Genomic DNA, 20,643 nt, shown 5'->3' with positions numbered 1-20,643 from the left:
GTGTATAACATCAGCTGAGGCTGTGTGTCCTGGGAGGTGTCACGTTCTGTAAAAACATCCAAAGACTCAACGGGCAATCTCAGCTCTGAACACATTTCTCTATCTTCCGGGAGAGAATAAGCAAGCCCTCAGATCCTGGGTGAGGCTTCGTGTTCTCCCCCAGCATTTACTGATCTTGTCTGTGCCATGCTGATTTCCAGAAGGAATGTATTCAATTTATTGACAAGAGTTGCAGACCTTTATTTCTGTTGAGCGCTTTCTTCTTCAAGGCATGTGATTCAACACTCTTATCTCCCTGAGCCTTTTCTTCCCTTCAGCCAAAGAATTTTCAATCCATGTTTTCTTTTGGCATCTGCTTTCATTTTCTCTCAAGCTCTTTCTCTTTGCAGATAAATTGTATTCAGGGAGTTTTTTTTCAATCCTTCCCTTCATCGGCAACAACTTTTAATTAATTTTTAGTACGTGTATATAATAAGTTTATGGCATTTCATACATTTGTGTTAAAATTCACTCATTTGCCTCCCTCTCCCTCTCTTGTCACCCTTACCCTTCTTGCCAATGCTGTTTCTCCCTCAAATGGTCCTCTTTTTATTTTTATCACACACACATCTATATCTATATCTATATCATCTATATCTATATCTATATCTATATCTATATCTATATCTATATCTATATCTATATCTATATCTATATCTATATCTATATCATCTATCCAAGTTTCACATATATCTAGCCAAGCTTCATATGTGAGAAAGAGCATGGGTGTTTTCTTTTTTTATTCTTTCCCCACTGCCCTCTCTTCCTCCCCATGTCTTCTAGTCCTGTATCATATATGTGTACACACATATATATTCTATGTATGAAAAAACATGACACTTATATTTCTGAATCTGTCTTGTTTTGCTTACTATATTTTCAAGTACCACCTATTTTTCTGCAAAGTGAAATAGTTTTAGACTTCTTTATGGCTAAAAATAACTCATTGAATAGTTGCACATTTTAAAATCTATTCATGTGTTCATCTCTATGCATGTTGGTTCTGTGCCTTGCCTATGTAAATACTGCTGCAGGGAACAGAGGAGAAAATGGGAGTCAGTCAAACACTGATGTATGAGAAAGACATTTTAAAAATCTCATACTTGGTAGGATTAATTGTTTACCCTCATAATCACAAATATTTGTAGCTCTCATGATTCATCATTTTTAAAAAAGCTTCTTTTTCATCACATGGAGACTACTACAGAAACCTACAACTGGTCCAAACGCAGAAAAAAGCTGACCAGGTCAGCACCAGCTGACACATCTATAGCACAACCCCTACCATTGATGCTCAGGTGACATCAAAGAAGAGGGATCCAAAAGGACGAGAGCTGGAGGCCCAGGAAGACTGCTGTAAGATTGTGTGTTCTAAATGTGACAGGGAAGTCCCACTTCTGAGATGCTGAATCAAACTTTAAACCCACCACAGCGTTGACATGTCAGTGTGGGTGGAAGAATTTCATGAGTTCCCATCCCTAGATGAGGGGCCACAGTCCTGTAGTAGAATGTATTTATTTCTATCTTAATCTTTAGTAACTTTACTGGAGACACGAGTCTGGTCGGCAGTTATTTCCTTTCGGTGCTTGTCCAAATTTCTTAGGAGCCATGTTGGCTTGGAGGTTTGGGTTTTGATCCCATTCACTCTTGAGTTCTTCCTTTTGAGGTGAGCTGGCATTTCCCCCTCACAGGTTTTAATTCCGTTTATTTGCTTGTAGCTTTTGACATCTTGACTGGAATGTATTACAGGGGTTCTTTTTTTAGATAAGAACAGTTGGGGTTATCAATGATTTTTTTTTTTTGCTCAAATGTCCATTTTCATCCACTGTTGGGCCTAATTATTATTTTTTATTTCTTGTGCTTTTAGCTTTTACATGAGATACTTTATCTACCCTATGGATCCTTAGGTTTGGTTCTGGGTTGTATTCCTGAAATACCAAAAGTTGTGGTGATTAAAAATAAAACTCTATATGTTTCCAAAAAATTTAAAAAAAAAAGACAAAAATAAACACATCCAGTGCTTTGACTTTTTCCTGTTTCTGGCATTCTTCATTTCCCTTGTGATTATCCCCACTGTGATTTCGGTATTTGAGCCATTAAAGTTTTCATTTCAAGCATATCTTTTAAAATATATAACATTTTAAATAACTGAGAATTTCATATACACATACAACGCATTTTGGTCACATTTACCCAATTTCTTCTAACTGCTGTCAGATATATTCTCTAACCCCTGGCCTTCTTCCAACTTCATGCCCCATTTTTAATAACCCACAGGTCTCTGTTTCATTCATATTTTCCCTCATGTGATGGTATCTACTGGGGCATAGTGGACTTACAGTGGCCATACCTTAACAAAAAAAACAGACTCTCCCTGCCCCAGACATCATCCACTGTCAAGAGCGCCTCAGTCAGATGTGAGGGCTCATGAGCACCTCTTCCTTCTCACTGAAATGCTGCCTTGTTTTTACCTTTTTTTTTCTTTTTTTTCGGAGCTGGGGACCGAACCCAGGGCCTTGCACTTGCTAGGCAAGCGCTCTACCACTGAGCTAAATCCCCAACCCCTTTTTTTTCTTTTTCTTTTTTTTTTGCCTTGTTTTATCTTAAGCAGGAAAATGGCCACTGTGAGGTCATGAGTATGTTGTCCTGTCCTGTCCTATCCGATTTACACTGTTTCACACTTGTCCTCTCTGGGTTTTGACTTCTGGCTCTTTCAGTGTTTCTGCCTCCTGTTCCATGATGGCCCTAAGGCTTAAAGGGCATCCCACATATGTGTAAGCATGCCCCAGACTTATCCTCTGCACTTCCATAAGTTGTGAGACCTGCATTGTTGGGGTCCGGGACCTCAACAAGTTTCCATATCAACCACCATCCACTGCACAGAGAAGCTTCTCTAATGAGTTCTGAGAACATCCCTAGTCTCCGTGTACAGAGATACAAATTTAGAAGGTGGTTTGATATAGTGTCCATTTAAGAAAATAATACTGGGGGAAATTTCCTGAGCAAAACACCAATGGCTTATGCTCTAAGATCAATAATCAAGTGGGACCTCATAAAACTGCAAAGCTTCTGTAAGGCAAAGGACACTGTCATTAGGACAAAATGGCAACCAACAGATTGGGACAAGATCTTTACTAATCCTACATCTGATCGAGGGCTAATATCCAACATATACAAAGAACTCAAAAAGTTAGACTCCAGAGAGTCAAATAACCCTATTAAAAATGGGGTACAGAGCCAAACAAAGAATTCTCAGCTGAGGAATAACAAATGGCTGAGAAACACCTAAAGAAATGTTCAACGTCCTTAGTTATCAGGGAAATGCAAATCAAAACAACCCTGAGATTTCACCTCACACCAGTCAAAATGGCTAAGATAAAAAACTCAGGCAACAGCAAATGCTGGCAAGGATGTGAAGAAAGAGGAACACTCCTCCATTGTTGGTGGGATTGCAAGCTGGTACAACCACTCAGGTAATCAGTCTGGAGGTTCCTCAGAGAATTGGACATTGCCCTACCTGAGGGCCCAGCTATACCACTCCTGGACATATACCCAAAATATGCTCCAACATACAACAAAGACACATGCTCCACTATGTTCATAGCAGCCTTATTTATAATAACCAAAAGCTGGAAAGAACCCAGATGCCCTTCAACAGAGGAATGGATACAGGAAATGTGGTACATCTATACAATGGAGTACTACTCAGCTATCAAAAACAATGACTTCATGAAATTCATAGGCAAATGCATGAAACTAGAAAATATCAACCTGAGTGAGGTAACCCAATCACACAAAGAAAAAAAAGAAAAAAACAAAACAAAAAAACCCCAGACATGATATACACTTCTGATAAGTGGATATTAGCCCAAAAGCTCAAATTACCCAAGATACAATCCACAGACCACATGAAGCTCAAGAAGAAGGAAAATCAAACTGTGAATGCTTCAGTCCTTCTTAGAAATTGGAACAAAATTACTCACAGGAGGAAATATGGAGACAAGTGTGGAGCAGAGACTGAAGAAAAGGCCATCCAGAGACTGCCCCACCCGGGAATCCATCCCATATACAGCCACCAAAACTAGACGATATTGATTAAAGCCAAGAAGTGTATGCTGACAGGAGCTTGATATAGCTGTCTCCTGAGAGGCTCAGCCAGAACATGTCAAATACAGAGGCGAATGTTAGCAACAAACCATTGAACTGAGTATGGAACCCCTGTTGGAGGAATTATAGAAAGGACCGAAAGAGCTGAAGAGGCTTGCAAGCCCATAAGAACAAAAATACCAACCAGAGCTCCCAGGGACTAAACCACTACTCAAAGACTACACATGGACAGCTACATACGTAGCAGAGGATTACCTTGTTGGGCACCAATGGGAGGAAAACCCCTAGGTCCTGTGAAGTGGAGTAGCCAACAAGAGGAATGTCAGATTGGAGAGGCAGGAAGAGGAGGTGGTTGGGGAGGGGAAACACCCTTATAGAAAAAGGGGATGGGGAGGAGAGAGGGGGCTTATGAACAGGAAACCAGGAAAGGGAATAACATTTGAAATTTAAATAAAAATATCCAATAAAAAAATATAATAGTAACAGACTCATTTCTGGGATTTATGAGCTCCCTAACCATGAGTCCTTGGCTGGACTACAGTACCAGACATAGATTTCCTCCTGTACAGTGTCCTTAAACCCAATTAGAAAGTAGTTGGCTACTCCCATAGCATTTATACTGTTACTGTACCCATGTCACTCTCTTGCTGTGAGTCACTATTGTAGCCTATAGGTTCACAGCTTGATAAGGCTATTCCTAGCTTCCAAAGGTACTCAAATCTAAAGATTCAATGCTAGGATTTACACAGGAGTTAGAAGATGCAGGGCTTTTCTTTCTGCGTTTGGGTTACCTCATTCAGTCTAATGTCTTTTCACTTCTGTCCTGCAAGTTTCTGAATTTGCCTGTAACTTTCTGATTTCATCTTCTTTAAAACTGAATACAATTTGATCGTGTATAGATACTGTGGTGTGAATGAGAAATGTTCCCCCATAGTCTCATTATTTGAACACTTGATCCCCAGCTGGTGGCACTCTTTGCAAAGATTAAGGAACTTTCAGGGAGTGGAACCTTGCTGGAGGGAGTGTATCACTGGCATTTTGAGTTTATAGTCTTGCTCTTCTTCATGTTCTCTCTCTGACTCCTGTGTGAGAAATAGGATTAGCCAGGCATTTGCTCCTGTGGCCATGCCTTCCTGGCCTGTGGCCATGTGATGGGTTTTATCCTTCTGGAACTCTTCCTCCCTTAAGGTGTTTATGTCAGTGTTCTATCTCAGCAGCATGGACATAACTGATATTGGCTCTACATTTTCATTCCCATTCATCATTCGATGGACATCGAGGATGTTTTTGAATCTCTGCTATTTTGAGTAGAGCAGTGATGAACATGGATACTACAGTAGTAGCAAGTAGGGTGCGGATTCTTACCCAGGGGCTGGCTTGCACAGTACATCTCTCTCCAGATGTTTAGAAGCCAACAGGCTGCTTTTCACCGAGGTTGCACCACTGGTAGATTCCAACAACAATGCATGAAGCTCCCCCCTTAAATTCTCAAAAGCATCTGTTATTTGTTTTCTTAATCTTAGCTATTCCAATGTGGGTGAGATGCATTTTCAAGTTCTCTATTCACCTTTTGCTTACTGAGTTTCTTACTCTTGGGGTCAAGTTTCCAATCCACGGTGCGAGTTCCCGTCCTTATTTCTCTTCTCCTCTCTGGCTCCTGAACTGATTTTCTTGCTTCATCTGATTGTTTGCATCCACTTTGCAGTCACTGATAGCATTTATAAATTCTGAGTCTGTTTATCCAGGGTTTCAACCATTCCAGTGTCTTTGCCATTTCTGATTATGAATTTTTAGAAGAATAAAATTTTCTTGAGTTTTCATTGGTTTTGGTCCTTTCTGTGTGATAGTTTATGCATCTGTTGGGGTATATCTTTTCTGGGTTTTTTGTTTATTTGTTTTGAGTCTCTTAGTGGGAAGTCATTACTAGAGGGCCTAATATCCAGCACCATTCACCAGGAATGTAATAAGTTGTCATAAAAGCAATAACACTAGACAAAAATTGGATATAGAAACACACTTAAAACCAATTATAAGCAACTGTTAAGCCACCAACAGAAAAGCGAATGGCAAAACTAACGAAGAGCTTTATTCTGTTGAACTGATACTGTGCCTAGTGTGGCCAAGAATCAGCTACACAGAGGTTTAATTATTTCCGTGTGTACCTGGAGCTGCTTCTGGGCATGGCTAGCTTTGCAGCCTGTGGACCAGTCAGGCTCCCACTCAGGGGATTCCCTCACCTGTATGTCTTTGGATTAATCATGATAGAGTCAAGGGGTCTCTTCTGAAGATATTGAGGTGTGGGGGAGGCCGATGGGGCACCGGGGTCTGTTGCTAAAGGACCAACACCAGTGCTTCCCAATCTTGATCAGTATTACTCATGCCACAGCATAAAGGAGTGTGAAATGGTGTCCACTGAGCCTGAGAACTTCATGGTAAAGAGGAAACAATTCCAGAACCTTACTGACTTCTGGCTTGGGGCTATCAACCTCCATGGAATTACCTATTTCTGGCCAAAAACATAGAGCCACCAGCTTTCATAGTCTGAGTCTCCTGCTAAGTGAGCTTTCTAATCCTTTCCATATCAAATTCTCATCCACACCAATCAAGACATACTGTTTGTATGTACTCTCGGATTGAAACATATACTCTTTCCTTCACTTAAATCATTTCAATATCCCTGTTTCTAATCTTTCATCTTGGGGCAATCTTGAGAAATAATAATTTCATCACAGTAAGGCAGGTCAGCATGGACAATATTTTTTGCCACATATGTAGCTTCTAACCAACATGGGTATAGGTAATGCGTACTCTCCCCAAGAAGTATGAAGGGGGCATTGCATTAAACTATGAAATAATTCTGTATGTTACCACAGTTAAATTCCTGCCTTTATGTATGTAGGAACCATTACTTCGCTATTTTGAGCAAGGGGATGAATGTTTCTGATTTCAAATTTGGGGAACACACATGGAGTGGCCTTTTGGACTAATAGATTTTTTTTTACCTTTAATCCTTAGCATCTATCTACAAGAACTTTTCTGCAATGTCTTCATATAATGCAGATATGATAGGCTTAGAATTGACCCTTCATTAGACATGAAACTTGGAACAACAACAAAAACCCCATCAACTGTGCTCTTGAATGTCACCCAGACACAGAAAGGCACGCAGCCAAGTTTCCCCAGCTCTTTGTCCCATCTCCTGCTGTTGCTTGGATATTAGTTTATCAACATAACAAGTTTCTGCCACTACTGTGTGACCAGGGAACACTGCGAGAACACTGCCTTGGATATGCATGTTTGCTTTTAAAACGAGGAACCACATTGCAAGGTAAGTTGTGTTTAAGTAAATCTGTCTCTTGGTTTTAGATCTCGGTTAACTTGCAGGTCATTTTCGTCATGCACTCTCCGGGCATTTTAATCAGACTTTATTCTGCATAGACCACTTGGATGGGTAAGATGGATTTCTTCTGTAACAGCCCAAGAGAAAGCATCCGTGAGCTGCGTGCTCGCATGCCACGGGAAACATCATCAGTCATTTTCTCTCGCACTCTTTGAAGACAGAAGGAATCCCAGCTTTGAAGAATAGTTGTTCTTTGCTCCACAGACCTGAAAAATGGGAGGAGGGATATGGAAATGATTTGAGTGAAGGAAAGAGTATATGTTTCAATCTGAGAGAATGTGCAGAGAGTATGTCTTGATTGGTACGGATCCCTGGGTACTCACTAAAGAAAAGCAGTATTAAATAAAATATTCATAGCTTCATTTATGAGCTTATATTGTGGAAACAGAACATAAAGAGATGCTGACAGATGTTTCTACAATTCATTTCAGTTGCAGAAGATCCCCAGGGTTAGGCTTCATATCTGAGCCAATCAGAACCCTCAAATGTATTGAGGTTTTTTTTGTTGTTGTTGATTTGTTTGCTTGTTTGCTTGATTTTGAGACAGGGTCTCTTTATGTAATCCTGGAATTCTTTATGTAGTCCAGGCTAGCCTTGAACTTATAAAGATCTACCTGTCTCAGCCTCCCAAGTGCTGGGATTAAAGCATGTGCCACTATGCCCAATTATTCAAGTAATTTTAAGAGTGTGTGTTTGTGTGTGTGTGTGTGTGTGTGTGTGTGTGTGTGTGCATGAGGATTTGCTAGGGGAGCATAGAATGAGAAGAAACAGGCACAAATCGAGAGCTCTATACTCATGATCTCAGTGAATGAAACAAACAATGAATCGGGTATTATGACTACCATCATGAAGATGACAGGAGGGAAGCTAACAAGGGAAGGAACCAGGTCTGTTGGTTCTAAAGCCATGTGGCCACTATTCCAGGTTCTCTTCTCTAGTTATCCTGTGACCTAGGCATTGATAATAGTCTGCTGTATCTAGAGGGTTTGTTGGTTCTGTTCTTTTTTTCTCTCATTTGTAGTTTGTTTTGCTGGTACAGGCAGAGGAGTGTGCAGAGAGGGAAATGATTGGATTCCATTTGGCTCTGCAAACCTTACCAATACACTCCTTTCACTGTGTTAGGCTTTCCTCGCTGGACAAACCTTAGATTCTAAACGTGAAGGCACCGATAAAGGAGATAGCATCACTAGAGGGAAGCTATTATTCATACCTTCCTCAGGCAGGGAGAGAAACATGACTGAGCCCAACAGTTTATTTTGTAACATGCTGTGTTAAAACCAAAGACCTAAATGTGCAAGAAATGGATACACTTGTGTCTGCTAGCACTTGGATTTCAGGAAATATTTAATGTACTAGGAAGGTTCATGAGATAGCTGTATTGTAATTACTTTTTCTAAAATCAAATAAAATACCAGTTAATCATCAAATGTCAACAAAATTTAAGGATGGATAATCTCTTAAGAGTTATTCATTTATGTATAAGAGTGCTCTATTTGCATGTGTGACAGGAAAGGGCATTAGATCCCATTACAGATGATTGTGGGCCACCATCTGGGACTTGAACTCAGGACCACTCTGCAAGAGCAGCCAGTGCTGTTAACCACTGAACAATCTGTCCAGTCATGGAGAGTCTTATTTTCTTCTCCAATTTGAAAATTTTCAAACTCCTAAAGACATAGGCATTTCTTTTAGAGTCATATAACAGCACTAATTAAAACTATAAAGAAGGAACTTCTGTAGACTTGGATGTCTCTACAAGCTACCCATGCTGGACACCGTGAAGCAGGAAGGCAAGGGTGCTGGGTAATTAATTTTTCCACAGGGAGGAAGGATAGGAAAAGTTAGGGAAATAGGAGACAGCAGGGATTACTTTCTTGAAAATAAAAAATAATATTCTTTGGAAAAAATACATATCTGCTTACTTAGGTCCATCTTTAAAGCTGGTTAAACAAGACGAAAACTGTTTTTGTTATCCCTTGGAGGTACAAGCTAAAGAAAAATGTGGAGAAACTTGAAAAAGCAGTACAAGAATCAAAGTGTTCCACGAATACCCCGCATTCAAGTCCCCGCAGCGGCTGCTGACATTTCGTTACTGAAGGTGCGGCATCTTGTTCATAGAGGGAAGGGCTTCCCTTCTTTCTTCAGAGGGTTGGGGACTTTGTGCACTGCCTGTGTGAGAGCTAGATGTTTGATCTGCATACATGACTGCTGAAGGAGTCAACGAATGAGGGCTGGCAGAGCCTAACCTGCTCACCCTCATGGTCAGAGTCTGAGAAACTGTCTTCTCCTTACATGGCTGACCCGCCACCATGGGGACTCACTAATTGGCCACATCAACAGTGCGGCTTCCTGTTTGATCTGTCAGCTTCTTTCCCACTGAGCTAATTATAGCCATTCACATAAAAATTCTCTGTAAAAAAGCTCATTTGTCTTGCATCTCTTTTGAGAAAGATAGGGGACAGTATAGGAACATGAGAAATGGAACCTGTCACTTACTTCTCAGGATGTTTAAAGTTTAACACAGGTAAGGAAGTAGGCATAGTTTTTCTTGATAAAATAAAAACTGTGACTGTCAAAAATTTTATCTGATGTAAGGGTATTCTCATGGTACTAGAGAGCTTTGTTCCTGAGGTAGGCTAGCAATTTTCATATTATCTTGTCTCTGCAATCATGTGAAAGGTTTAATTAGTTACTCACAAATGAAAGCCATTCTCCTCCTCAAATATACTTTAATACAGAAACTTAGAGTGAATTGATTTCTTGTATTGTGAGGCTCTTGGCCTTGCCACTTTTACTGTGTTTACTTCTAATATAAAATTTAAGGACTCTAGACAAAAAAAGAAAAAAGGTAGAAGAAAAAGAAAGAAAAGGAAAAGAAATAACAACAAACAAAACAAAACCAATTTGCCTTGTGGACTTCTGAATTTAGTCTCCTAGAAAATGTCTAACCAGTAAGGGTAAATGTCACCATAACCTACATTTATATGGAATAGTTTAAGTATAGTTTTTCCACACGGTTTTCAGTTGGCTTTGAAATTTCTGTTGCTTTTGTATTTCATATCCAAGAAGAAGTTATTTTAACTTGATAGTTCTAGGAAGCTGATGCTGTTACCATAGTTTCTCCTCATTTATTTTTGAGGCAGAGTTTTGTGTAGCCCGGGCCAGCCTTTGTCTTATAATGTAGTTGAGGATGACTTTGAACTTCTGATCTTTCTACCTCCCCATTCCCAGAACTCTCTTTGGAGGAGTATCTCATGGTGTAGACCAAGCTGGCCTTGAACTCAAAGTGTCCCTTTGACCTCTGCCTCCTAAGTGCCACCACTCCTGGTTCCTCTGTTTCCATAACACTCATTCATTGCCAAGGTTGACCTCATTGCCCATTTGAGCATCTATCTCTATTCTGTATGAAACTTTCCACTGAGCATCTCAGCTGTCTGGAAGCCTCTCATACTTCAGGTTCTATATACACTCCCGCAACCTATTTTTCTCAATTTAGAACTAATAAAATCTTCAGATCCTAGCAGGCTTTACATCTCTCTCAGCCTAAAATCATAACCTACGTAACCTAGCACCATTTCTTTTGCTGTTTTCAGCAGCATTACACAAGAAGACTATTGTTTACATAAATGGTGAAGGGAATATTCCTGAGTATTCACATCCCATATGCTTTAAAAATAAGTGTCACCATAGAAGAAGCATCCTACTCCTGTGGACACTCGTTTTGAGTGTATCACACTTTTAATGGCGTCTGGATTTATCAAAGTCACCTCTTGGTTTTGACAGGACCTAAATCAAGGCCAACAGCGTTACTTGTACAGCATCATGAGGATTTATGACTCCAGGCCCCAGTGGAAGGCCCTGCAGACCCGCTACATTCACAGCCTTGGATACCAACAGCATCTGGGTGAGTTTAACTACCTTACTAGAGCCAGGCACATCAGGAGGTGACTTACTATTACAGTCAGAAGTCACATCTCCAGATAAATAATTCTAGAAGAATGGCCTCTGCCGACCTATTTTATCAACATGGTTGGCCAACCAAGTTTAAAAATGATTATCCCTGACAACAGACAGTGAAGTTTTATAGGTGAATTAAGAGGGTTTAAAGAAATTAGAGTATTGATTCTTATAAAATGTTAACAACTCTCTGAGATTTATATGAACTTGATCTAGTAGATCAATATCACTGGACTTGGAAAGCCAACATAAGCTCAAACATGGCTCTCCTCCTTACTGCTTGTGTAAAATCAAAGATAGTTTACTCCCAACAATAATAACTACATTGAGCATTCAGCGTAGTCCATACATCCAGCCAAGAATATTATGTACAATATCTCCCTCCCTTTCCACTTTATAGTTATGGAACCAGAATCATACGCAAATCATGTAATTAACGAGGGCTTCAGGCAAGAGGTGTCTTCTCTAAGGATCATAACTTCTATCTGCTCATACTTTGCTCTTTCTCCTTTTCTACTAAATCCACTCATAGTTTACAAAGCACAGATGATACTATGGCTTCAAAAGACATAAACAGATCACGAGCACCAACTCTATGGAAGGCCTCATTGCTGCTACACCATCTTGCAGGAACGTCTCTAATTGGTTGCCCCTTCTACCACACAATTCTCCCAACTCAGATAGAAAACTGAAACCTAGACGAGTTAAATAACTTGACCTTGCTTACACATAGTAAGCAAGAACCTAGGGTTTGGTGATTATTGAAGATTATCTGAAGGGGGATGGAAGCACCATCTCGTGGCTCTGTTTTCAGAGTCACATACCGAAGAAGCCAATAAGCTTAAGTGAGGATACATTTACTAGTGTTCATAAAGGCTAACTACGATCTTATTAAAATGCAGTTTCCCAGGCCTTGATCTCTGGGTTTCTAATTCAGAAGGTCTTTGAAGACAGTAGAGTTCTAAATTACAGTGGGTATTTCTTTAAACACATGGATTCAGACAATCTAGTAGGTACTGTGAAGACTGTACTTTGAGAAACTCTGAAAGAAATCATATATATCATTTTAATCAGATATCATCTTTCTCTGCGTTAAAAAAGTTTTGCTAACTAAGATAAGTTGCATGGGAGGTCTACTCAAAGTTCAAATTTCTTTCCAAACATCTTCGACAAGCAAGTTGACGACTATCGTAATGTTCGTTAGTTACCTCTTCTCATTCATTTGACAGAAAATCTGCCAGAAATAGTTTTGGTTAGGAAGGACTTATTTTGGCTCATGATATTCAGAGGTGTCAGTCTCCTGTGGCCAAGAAGGGTGATAGAGGACAGCTTTTCACATCCTGGCAGCCAGGAGGAAGAGAACAAGGAGTATGGTTACTCGGCTGGCTTTCTCCTGTTTCCCTTTTCTTTTCTTCTAGCTCTGCAGCCCATGGCATGGTACCAAGCACATTCAGGATGAGTCATCCTCCGCTAATCTCTAGAAATCCCTGCACACACATACCCACAAAGTGTGCCACAGTGATCTTTAGCCAAGGTCATTCAGATTGACAGCAAGGATTAACCACCATGTTCATTGAAGGAAAGCTAAGGCAAACCAAGAAATAAATACTTCCTGTCCTCAAAGATAGTATAATTATGATAATCGCAGATGTAGACCTTTTGTGTACCTCTGAATATTTTTTTCTGTAAAAATTGTTGGACTGAAGAAATGACTCTACGATTAAGAGTACTTGCTGCCCTTGCAAAGGATCTGAGTCCATGTCCTAGCTCTCAGTTGGCTCATAACCACGTGGAAGGGCAGCTCTAGGAGTTCTGTCACTCTCTTCTGGCCTCTAGGAACTGTGGACACACATGTGGTGGACATCTACATATTTGGGCACAACTCTCATACACATAAAACAGAACTAAATAAATCTTTCTTTTTTTTTTTATTAACTTGAGTATTTCTTATATACATTTCGAGTGTTATTCCCTTTCCCAGTTTCCGGGCAAACATCCCCCTCCCCCCTCCCCTTTCTTATCGGTGTTCCCCTCCCAACCCTCCCCCCATTGCCGCCCTCCCCCCACCAGTCTAGTTCACTGGGGGTTCAGTCTTAGCAGGACCCAGGGCTTCCCCTTCCACTGGTGCTCTTACTAGGATATACATTGCTACCTATGAGGTCAGAGTCCAGGGTCAGTCCATGTATAGTCTTTAGGTAGTGGCTTAGTCCCTGGAAGCTCTGGTTGCTTGGCATTGTTGTACATATGGGGTCTCGAGCCCCTTCAAGCTCTTCCAGTTCTTTCTCTGATTCCTTCAACGGGGGTCCTATTCTCAGTTCAGTGGTTTGCTGCTGCATTTGCCTCTGTGTTTGCTGTATTCTGGCTGTGTCTCTCAGGAGCGATCTACATCCGGCTCCTGTCGGCCTGCACTTCTTTGCTTCATCCATCTTGTCTAATTGGATGGCTGTATATGTATGGGCCACATGTGGGGCAGGCTCTGAATGGGTGTTCCTTCAGTCTCTGTTTTAATCTTTGCCTCTCTATTCCCTGCCAAGGGTATTCTTGTTCCCCTTTTAAAGAAGGAGTGAAGCATTCACATTTTGATCATCCGTCTTGAGTTGCATTTGTTCTAGGCATCTAGGGTAATTCAAGCATTTGGGCTAATAGCCACTTATCAATGAGTGCATACCATGTGTGTTTTTCTGTGATTGGGTTACCTCACTCAGGATGATATTTTCCAGTTCCAACCATTTGCCTACGAATTTCATAAAGTCATTGGTTTTGATAGTTGAGTAATATTCCATTGTATAGATGCACCACATTTTCTGTATCCATTCCTCCGTTGAAGGGCATCTGGGTTCTTTCCAGCTTCTGGCTATTATAAATAAGGCTGCTATGAACATAGTGGAGCACATGTCTTTTTTATATGTTGGGGCATCATTGGGTATATACCCAAGAGAGGTATAGCTGGATCCTCAGGCAGTTCAATGTCCAATTTTCTGAGGAACCTCCAGACTGATTTCCAGAATGGTTGTACCAGTCTGCAATCCCACCAACAATGGAGGAGTGTTCCTCTTTCTCCACATCCTCGCCAGCATTTGTTGTCACCTGAGTTTTTGATCTTAGCCATTCTCACTGGTGTGAGGTGAAATCTCAGGGTTGTTTTGATTTGCATTTCCCTTATGACTAAAGATGTTGAACATTTCTTTAGGTGTTTCTCAGCCATTCGGCATTCCTCAGCTGTGAATTCTTTGTTTAGCTCTGAACCCCATTTTTAATAGGGTTATTTGTCTCCCTGCGGTCTAACTTCTTGAGTTCTTTGTATATTTTGGATATAAGGCCTCTATCTGTTGTAGGATTGGTAAAGATCTTTTCCCAATCTGTTGGTTGCCGTTTTGTCCTAACCACAGTGTCCTTTGCCTTACAGAAGCTTTGCAGTTTTATGAGATCCCATTTGTCGATTCTTGATCTTAGAGCATAAGCCATTGGTGTTTTGTTCAGGAAATTTTTTCCAGTGCCAATGTGTTTGAGATGCTGCCCTAGTTTTTCTTCTATTAGTTTGAGTGTATCTGGTTTGATGTGGAGGTCCTTGATCCACTTGGACTTAAGCTTTGTACAGGGTGATAAGCATGGATCGATCTGCATTCTTCTACATGTTGACCTCCAGTTGAACCAGCACCGTTTGCTGAAAATGCTATCTTTTTTCCATTTGATGGTTTTGGCTCCTTTGTCAAAAATCAAGTGGCCATAGGTGTGTGGGTTCATTTCTGGGTTTTCAATTCTATTCCATTGGTCTATCTGTCTGTCTCTGTACCAATACCATGCAGTTTTTATCACTATTGCTCTGTAATACTGCTTGAGTTCAGGGATAGCGATTCCCCCTGAAGTCCTTTTATTGTTGAGGATAGTTTTAGCTATCCTGGGTTTTTTGTTATTCCAGATGAATTTGCAAGTTGTTCTGTCTAACTCTTTGAAGAATTGGATTGGTATTTTGATGGGAATTGCATTGAATCTGAAGATCGCTTTTGGTAAAATGGCCATTTTTACTATATTAATCCTGCCAATCTATGAGCATGGGAGATCTTTCCATCTTCTGAGGTCTTCTTCAACTTCTTTCTTCAGAGTCTTGAAGTTCTTATTGTACAGATCTTTTATTTGCTTGGTTAAAGTCACACCGAGGTACTTTATATTATTTGGGTCTATTATGAAGGGTGTCGTTTCCCTAATTTCTTTCTCGGCTTGTTTCTCTTTTGTGTAGAGGAAGGCTACTGATTTATTTGAGTTAATTTTATACCCAGCCACTTTGCTGAAGTTGTTTATCAGCTTTAGTAGTTCTCTGGTGGAACTTTTGGGATCACTTAAATATACTATCATATCATCTGCAAATAGTGATATTTTGACTTCTTCTTTTCCAATCTGTATCCCCTTGACCTCCTTTTGTTGTCTGATTGCTCTGGCTAGAACTTCAAGAAGTATATTGAATAAGTAGGGAGAGAGTGGACAGCCTTGTCTAGTCCCTGATTTTAGTGGGATTGCTTCAAGTTTTTCTCCATTTAGTTTAATGTTAGCAACTGGTTTGCTGTATATGGCTTTTACTATGTTTAGGTATGGACCTTGAATTCCTATTCTTTCCAGGACTTTTATCATGAAGGGGTGTTGAATTTTGTCCAATGCTTTCTCAGCATCTAATGAAATGATCATGTGGTTTTGTTCTTTCAGTTTGTTTATATAATGGATCATGTTGATGGTTTTCCGTATATTAAACCATCCCTTCATGCCTGGGATGAAGCCTACTTGATCATGGTGGATGATTGTTTTGATGTGCTCTTGGATTCGGTTTGCCAGAATTTTATTGAGTATTTTTGTGTCGATATTCATAAGGGAAATTGGTCTGAAGTTCTCTTTCTTTGCTGGGTCTTTGTGTGGTTTAGGTATAAGAGTAATTGTGGCTTCATAGAAGGAATTCGGTAGTGATCCATCTGTTTCAATTTTGTGGAATAGTTTGGATAATATTGGTATGAGGTCTTCTATGAAGGTCTGATAGAATTCTGCACTAAACCCGTCTGGACCTGGGCTCTTTTTGGTTGTGAGACCTTTAATGACTGCTTCTATTTCCTTAGGAGTTATGGGGTTGTTTAACTGGTTTATCTGTTCCTGATTTAACTTCGGTACCTGGTATCTGTCTAGGAAATTGTCCATTTCCTCCAGATTTTCAAGTTTTGTAGAATATAGGCTTTTATAGTAAGATCCGATGATTTTTTTAATTTCCTCTGAATCTGTAGTTATGTCTCCCTTTTCATTTCTGATTTTGTTAATTTGGACACACTCTCTGTGTCCTCTCGTTAGTCTGGCTAAGGGTTTATCTATCTTGTTGATTTTCTCAAAGAACCAACTTTTGGTTCTGTTGATTCTTTCTATGGTCCTTTTTGTTTCTACTTGGTTGATTTCAGCTCTGAGTTTGATTATTTCCTGCCTTCTACTCCTCCTGGGTGTATTTGCTTCTTTTTGTTCTAGAGCTTTTAGGTGTGCTGTCAAGCTGCTGACATATGCTCTTTCCTGTTTCTTTCTGCAGGCACTCAGCACTATGAGTTTTCCTCTTAGCACAGCTTTCATTGTGTCCCATAAGTTTGGGCATGTTGTACCTTCATTTTCATTAAATTCTAAAAAGTCTTTAATTTCTTTCTTTCTTTCTTCCTTGACCGGTTATCATTGAGTAGAGCATTGTTCAATTTCCACGTATATGTGGGCATTCTTCCCTTATTGTTATTGAAGACCAGTTTTAGGCCGTGGTGGTCCGATAGCACGCATGGGATTATTTCTATCTTTCTGTACCTGTTGAGGCCCCTTTTTGACCAATTATATGGTCAATTTTGGAGAAAGTACCATGAGGAGCTGAGAAGAAGGTATATCCTTTTGTTTTAGGATAGAATGTTCTATAAATATCTGTTAAGTCCATTTGGCTCATGACTTCTCTTAGTCTGTCTACATCTCTGTTTAATTTCTGTTTCCATGATCTGTCCATTGATGAGAGTGGGGTGTTCAAATCTCCTACTATTATTGTGTGAGGTGCAACGTGTGTTTTGAGCTTTAGTAAGGTTTCTTTTATGTATGTAGGTGCCCTTGTACTTGGAGCATAGATATTTAGGATTGAGAGTTCATCTTGGTGGATTTTTCCTTTGATGAATATGAAGTGTCCTTCCTTATCTTTTTTGATGACTTTTAGTTGAAAATTGATTTTATTTGATATTAGAATGGCTACTCCAGCTTGCTTCTTCCAACCATTTGCTTGGAAAGTTGTTTTCCAGCCTTTCACTCTGAGGTAGTGTCTGTCTTTGTCTCTGAGGTGTGTTTCCTGTAGGCAGCAGAATGCACGGTCCTCGTTGCGTATCCAGTTTGTTAATCTATGTCTTTTTATTGGGGAGTTGAGGCCATTGATGTTGAGAGATATTACAGAATAGCGATTATTGCTTCCTGTTATATTCATATTTGGATATTAGGTTATGTTTGTGTGCTTTTCTTCTCTTTGTTTTGTTGCCAAGATGATTAGTTTCTTGCTTCTTTTAGGGTATAGCTTGCCTCCTTATGTTGGGCTTTACCATTTATTATCCTTTGTAGTGCTGGATTTGTAGAAAGATATTGTGCAAATTTGGTTTTGTCATGGAATATCTTGGTTTCTCCATCTATGTTAATTGAGAGTTTTGCAGGATACAGTAACCTGGGCTGGCATTTGTGTTCTCTTAGGGTCTGTATGACATCTGTCCAGGATCTTCTGGCTTTCATAGTTTCTGGCGAAAAGTCTGGTGTGATTCTGATAGGTCTGCCCTTATATGTTACTTGACCTTTTTCCCTTACTGCTTTTAATATTCTTTCTTTATTTTGTGCGTTTGGTGTTTTGACTATTATGTGACGGGAGGTGTTTCTTTTCTGGTCCAATCCATTTGGAGTTCTGTAGGCTTCTTGTATGCCTATGGGTATCTCTTTTTTTAGGTTAGGGAAGTTTTCTTCTATGATTTTGTTGAAGATATTTACTGGTCCTTTGAGCTGGGAGTCTTCACTCTCTTCTATACCTATTATCCTTAGGTTTGATCTTCTCATTGAGTCCTGGATTTCCTGTATGTTTTGGATCAGTAGCTTTTTCTGCTTTACATTATCTTTGACAGTTGAGTCAATGATTTCTATGGAATCTTCTGCTCCTGAGATTCTCTCTTCCATCTCTTGTATTCTGTTGGTGAAGCTCGTATCTACAGCTCCTTGTCTCTTCTTTTGGTTTTCTATATCCAGGGTTGTTTCCATGTGTTCTTTCTTGATTGCTTCTATTTCCATTTTTAATTCCTTCAACTGTTTGATTGTGTTTTCCTGGAATTCTTTCAGGGATTTTTGTGACTCCTCTCTATGGGCTTCTACTTATTTATTTATGTTTTCCTGTAATTCTTTCAGGGATTTTTGTGATTCCTCCCTGTAGGCTTCTACTTGTTTATTAATGTTTTCCTGTGTTTCTCTAAGGGAGTTCTTCATGTCTTTCTTGAAGTCCTCCAGCATCATGATCAAATATGATTTTAAATCTAGGTCTTGCTTTTCTGGTGTGTTTGGATATTCAGTGTTTGGTTTGGTGGGAGAATTGGGCTCCGATGATGCCATGTAGTCTTGGTTTCTGTTGCTTGGGTTCCTGCGCTTGGCTCTTGCCATCAGATTATCTCTAGTGTTACTTTGTTCTGCTATTTCTGACAGTGGCTACACTGTCCTATAAGCCTGTGTGTCAGGAGTGCTGTAGACCTGTCTTCCTGTTTTCCTTCAGCTAGTTATGGGGGCAGAGTGTTCTGCTTTTGGGCGTGTAGTTTTTCCTCTCTACAGGTCTTCAGCTGTTCCTGTGGGCCTGTGTCTGGAGTTCACCAGGCAGGTCACTTGCAGCAGAAAAGTTGGTCTTACCTGTGGTCCCCAGGCTCAAGTTTGCTCGTGGGGTGCTGCCTACAAGCTCTCCACGGCGGCAGCAACCAGGAAGATCTGTGCCGCCCTTTCCAGGAGCTTCCGTGCACCAGGGTTCCAGATGGCGTTTGGTGTTTTCCTCTGGCGTCAGAGATGTGTGCAGAGTGCAGTCTCTTCCGGTTTCCCAGGCGTGTCTGCCTCTCTGAAGGTTTAGCTCTCCCTCCCACGAAATTTGGGTGCAGAGAACTGTTTATCCAGTAGATCCCTTCATGTTCTGGCGGTGTCTCACACGCAGCGGTCCTGCTGCTCTTGGGCCCTCCTCTACGGGAACCCAGAGGCCTTATACAGTTTCCTCTTGGGCCAGGGACGTGGGCAGGGGTGGGCAGTGTTGGTGGTCTCTTCTGCTCTGCAGCCTCAGCAGTGCCCACCTGACCAGGCGGTGAGGTCTCTCTCCCACGGGGTTTGGGAGCAGAGAGCTGCTGCGGGCCGGGATCCACGCCATAAATCTTTCAAAAATAAATGTTGACATTGAAATCCCTCTCCACCCCCAACCCCCTCCTAGGTTATATCACTCAACAGGAAGCCTTGTCTTGTGCTGCTGTACTTAGACATTCAACCATGCAAGCCTCAGCTATGGTCGCTCCTCAAAGGACTATTCTCCCCAAAGTCTTCAGCCGTGCAAAGAATGTGTCAACCAGCAAAACCAGGGCTTAGAGTTGGATCCAGAACCTCCAGAACATCATGCTGCATATCAAGACCCTAGACAATGTGTAGTCTCTGAAGTGGGCAGTTCAGCTCCATATCCTTGGAATTTTTGTGGTTCCGTGGTATGCATTTGTTGAGTGACAATGAATAAAAGAATACTAATGAAAACTCTACATCTACAAATATTGCCTCCTCCACATAAATGCTGCCAATAAGAGCAAGTTGGAAGATCTGAAAGCTATTGAGCAGAGAATAAGCAAGCTTTAGTGTAAATAATCTGAAAAATAAATGCACTTTCAAAGCTTTCAGAGTAAAAGCTTCTTATGAGTCTCAGGCTCCCAGAGACATCTGTAGAACAGCAGAAGGGGACAAGGGCAGCACCTCTAAGTCTGGGTGACCACTGCCCATTGCACATCTGAAAATACACGAACCCACACAGTCAAGACAGATTATAGAGGATTTCTGGAGTTACAGTGTTAGTGATAAGTGGCATGTGCCTCGTCCTATCCCCATCGCAACCAAGCAATATTTAC

The 20,643-nt window shown here is 40.6% G+C and overlaps 1 protein-coding gene across 2 annotated transcripts; it reads left to right on the top strand.

The window, feature by feature from the left end:
* The first annotated feature begins 7,392 nt into the window (after positions 1-7,392).
* Positions 7,393-20,283, top strand: Fam216b (family with sequence similarity 216, member B). 2 transcript variants are annotated; one of them, NM_001420149.1, is made up of 4 exons: positions 7,393-7,474; positions 9,529-9,644; positions 11,330-11,450; positions 19,968-20,283. In NM_001420149.1, exons 2-4 carry the CDS (start codon positions 9,546-9,548, stop codon positions 20,117-20,119), a joined length of 372 nt encoding a protein of 123 aa, NP_001407078.1. In that variant the 5' UTR covers positions 7,393-7,474; positions 9,529-9,545; the 3' UTR covers positions 20,120-20,283. The 2 variants fall into 2 exon arrangements, with proteins under 2 accessions (NP_001407078.1, XP_087441514.1); XM_087585388.1 differs by having other exon boundaries at positions 7,413-7,474; positions 9,473-9,644.
* Positions 20,284-20,643: the final 360 nt, after the last annotated feature.

Source organism: Rattus norvegicus, chromosome 15 (assembly GCF_021556685.1).
Source record: "Rattus norvegicus strain SHRSP/BbbUtx chromosome 15, alternate assembly SHRSP_T2T, whole genome shotgun sequence".
NCBI lineage: Eukaryota > Metazoa > Chordata > Mammalia > Rodentia > Muridae > Rattus > Rattus norvegicus.
Note: the sequence above shows the minus strand (reverse complement) of the source record. Positions and strands in the feature narration are given on the sequence as shown.

What these genes read in the sequence shown, in the direction of transcription:
- Fam216b (NM_001420149.1), top strand. Translation starts at nt 9,546, where the DNA reads ATGTGGAGAAACTTGAAAAAGCAGTACAAGAATCAAAGTGTTCCACGA. An exon ending in CTGACATTTCGTTACTGAAG is followed by an intron (nt 9,645 to 11,329) that starts GTGCGGCATCTT and finishes TGGTTTTGACAG; the next exon opens with GACCTAAATCAAGGCCAACA. An exon ending in TGGATACCAACAGCATCTGG is followed by an intron (nt 11,451 to 19,967) that starts GTGAGTTTAACT and finishes ACCCCCTCCTAG; the next exon opens with GTTATATCACTCAACAGGAA.